At 41.7% G+C, this 3,721-nt stretch overlaps 1 protein-coding gene across 1 annotated transcript in view; it reads right to left on the reverse strand.

The window, feature by feature from the left end:
- Positions 1-1,253: 1,253 nt before the first annotated feature.
- The window catches only part of LOC119415366 (zona pellucida sperm-binding protein 3), a 20,493-nt gene continuing 18,025 nt past the window's right edge, over positions 1,254-3,721 (reverse strand). Inside the window, exon 9 of the mRNA XM_037682498.1 lies at positions 1,254-1,523. Within this exon, the coding sequence (XP_037538426.1) occupies positions 1,462-1,523 (62 nt within the window). The 3' untranslated portion in view covers positions 1,254-1,461. The remainder of the gene's footprint in view (positions 1,524-3,721) is intronic.

A 3,721-nucleotide genomic window follows, 5' to 3' on the forward strand; every position in this document is an offset into this window, starting at 1 on the left:
TCAGACGTTTGCACTGGGCCAGGGGTCATTTAAAATGGAGTGTGGCAAAATGGAAGACTGTTCTGTGGTCAGATGAGTCACGATTTAAAGTTCTTTATGGAACACTGGGACGCCATGTCATCCGGACCAGAGACAAGGACAGGAGGCTCGGACCTGTTTGATTAGTTAAATCCAGGTGGAGACTTGTTTTTTGACCAGTGCGTGCGCATACACACTTTATGTATTGATTTTTTTTTCTCTTTCAAATATTAAAAACTGCAAACAGTTTAATGTTCGAGTAAACAGGCTGCAAAAATAACTAAGCACTTTGAGATTTTTTGCATTCAACTTTATTTCTACAGGTTAGTCTCATTAAGCCTCGAGGACTCATTTACAAGAGAGAACTTTTTAAACTAAAAACACAGATGAGCTACAGACAAACAAGAGAATGCAAAAAATAATTTTACAAGACATTCAAATCAAGGTGCCATATAAAGCAAGGTAAAATACTGAACAGAAACATGCTTGCTTTGAATTTTTCTATAATTTAAAATCCCTCAAAGAAATCAAGGTGGACAGCTTCAGATCCTGTTGCAAGGTGTTCAGGTTGCAGGAGATGAGTAGGTAATGGTCTTTTTGCCAAGGTCAGTCCACAATGAGGGAACGCTGCAGGTAATGATGGCCTGAGAGCGCACGCTGTAGCTGCACGGACATGTAGGAGATACAAGAATGCAGCAGGCCAAGGAGGGATTTACAGATGAAAATGTACCACTACGAGCTCAACAATAAACAACTATCGTCGGCATAAAAATGCAAGGAGGCATCAGGAACGTTCTGACATGCATATATAAAATTGTAGAATGGGTCCAAAGACTGGGCCTTGTGGTACACCATTGACTGTTAAATATCTAGATGTACCATTGTGTTGAACACATTGCTTTCCGCCTGAGAGAAATTTATTTTTTCATTCAACCTTTATTTCTACAGGTAAATCCCATTGAGCCTCGAGGACTCATTTACAAGAGAGACCTGATTTCAACAAAGAATCATGACAACAATGGACAACAGTGACAACAATAAATTAGAACACCCATCTAATGTGAGAAGCCAATTTCTGAGAGCTTATGACACAAGATGTCACGATCCACAGTGTCAAAAGCTTTAGACAGGACTACGTAAAGTGCAGCACAATAATCCTTAGCATCCAGTGCTTCGTCATAAACACATTAAGCGAAGCACTCTTGCAGTTTCTTGAAGCCAGACTGTCTGGGGGATAAAATATTACAAGAATCCAAATACTTCTTGGCATGAGTATTTACCAGTGTTTCTAGAACCTTTGTTAAAATGCAGTTTAGAGATTGGTCGATAGTTCAGTGAGGAGGGGTCATTTTGTCAACGCAGTGCAGAGTTGAAATGTTTAAGAGTTTGGATTCAACATTCAAACCACAAAATGTTCAGTGAAAAGTTTTTTATTAGTTTCATTTACAGTGGCCTGTCCTTCACTACGATTGGTCCAACGGTCCTTTCTTCTTCCAGTGGAGAACCTGCAACACAAACAGCAGAACAGTGTAAGGAGCATTTCTTTTCATTTACAGGAGATTCAGCCCAGAATGGAGAAAACTACTGATTCATCAGGCGTGAGTCCGTGCTCAAGTACAAAACTTTAAATTCTCGTTGTTTCACAACAGTCCTGCATCATGAACAAGTTTCGCATTCAGACTTTCAGCCGTTTGTCCACATTAACTGCACCTGACCCACAAGAAATGACTAAACTCATTTTGTAGTTTCTTAAACTGACGCACAAATTAAAGAAGTTCTGACAGAACGGAACTCGTGTTTTATGATTTGAGGACCACTTCGTTCAGCTGTGAAGCAGGTTGCAGCCTTCAGCAGCGCAGCCTTCACCTGACTGAAAGACTAAAATGTTTTTAGATTTATTCTGCACAACTAAACTGCTTCAATGAGAATTAAAACAAGTCTAATTAGCAGCTCCTCATCCTGCAGTCTTTGTTTGAAGTTGGAGTTAAAGGACTCAGAGCTGCCTCACAACTGTTCCAAGTTACTTTAGAAACATCTCAGACACCATGTGAAGTCTCTCCAGGTGAGAACAGAAGCTACCTGAAACTCTGCAGCACAATTTACGGCAGAGCGCTCCTAAACAGCCACTCTTTGAAATGGGTTCATAATAGATGGTGGTGGTTCCAAGACATTTGTCCAGATGGAGAAAGACCCTGGGGTCTGGAGACGAGCGTCTCTGCTCTGCATCTCCCAACAGCTAATCCAATTCATTCAACATTTATTTTTACAAGTTAATCCCATTGAGCTTCGAGGACTCATTTACAAGAGAGACCTGATTTAACAAAGAAAGATGAAACAATGGACAACAACGACACGACAATAGATAATCATAAGAGACGCATTTAGTTTTTAACAAGTGAAAATAAAATGGTAATTAAAAGGAAACTAGCAAAAAACAGCTAGATTATAAGGTGATGTAGAAAAATGACAGGAACATGTCTGTGTTGGTTTCTTCCAGGAACTTAGATGTTTGAAGCCACTTAGAAAGGTCAAAGGTCGAGAGCTTCAGATCTTTTTACAAGCTATTCCAGGAACCAGGAGCGGAGTAGGAGAAGGTCCTTTTGTCTAGTTCAGTCCTCACTGAGGGAACACTGCAGGTAATGATGTCCTGAGAGCGCACGCTGTAGCGGCAACAACAGTGGGACATCATTGGTCATTTTAAGAGACCCAATAACTTGGTGCTCCAGTTCTTAGCTTTTACTTAACAGTTGGTTTTCTGCATCCAACCATAGGATTCCACCCCCAACCTAAAAAGGAGGTTGTACAGGTCCTTCTAAAAAAATTAGCATAGTGTGATAAAGGTCATTATTTTCCATAATGTAATTATAAAAATGAAAATTTCATACATTTCAGATTCATTGCACACCAACTGAAATATTTCAGGTCTTTAATTGTTTTAATACTGATGATTATGGCATACAGCTCATGAAAACCCAAAATGCCTGTCCCAAAAAATGAGCATATCATGAAAAGGTTCTCTAAACAAGCTATTAACCTAACCATCTGAATCAACGACGTAACTCTAAACACCTGCAAAAGATTCCTGAGGCTTTTAAAAACTCCCAGCCTTGTTCATTACTCAAAACCACAATCATGGGTAAGACTGCCGACCTGACTGCTGTCCAGAAGGCCATCATTGACACCCTAAAGCAAGAGGGTAAGACACAGAAAGAAATTGCTGAACCAATAGGCTGTTCCCAGAGTGCTGTATCAAGGCACCTCAGTGGGAAGTCTGTGGGAAGGGAAAAGTGTGGCAGAAAACACTGCACAACGAGAAGAGGTGACCGGACCCTGAGGAGGATTGTGGAGAAGGGCCAATTCCAGACCTTGGGGGACCTGCGGAAGCAGTGGACTGAGTCTGGAGTAGAAACATCCAGAGCCACCGTGCACAGGCGTGTGCAGGAAATGGGCTACAGGTGCCGCATTCCCCAGGTCAAGCCACTTTTGAACCAGAAACAGCGGCAGCAGCGCCTGACCTGGGCTACAGAGAAGCAGCACTGGACTGTTGCTCAGTGGTCCAAAGTACTTTTTTCGGATGAAAGAAAATTTTGCATGTCATTCGGAAATCAAGGTGCCAGAGTCTGGAGGAAGACTGGGGAGAAGGAAATGCCAAAATGCCAGAAGTCCAGTGTGAAGCACCCACAGTCAGTGATGGTCTGGGGTG

Source organism: Nematolebias whitei, chromosome 10 (assembly GCF_014905685.2).
Source record: "Nematolebias whitei isolate Nwh7 chromosome 10, NemWhi1, whole genome shotgun sequence".
In the NCBI taxonomy this organism is placed as follows: domain Eukaryota; kingdom Metazoa; phylum Chordata; class Actinopteri; order Cyprinodontiformes; family Rivulidae; genus Nematolebias; species Nematolebias whitei.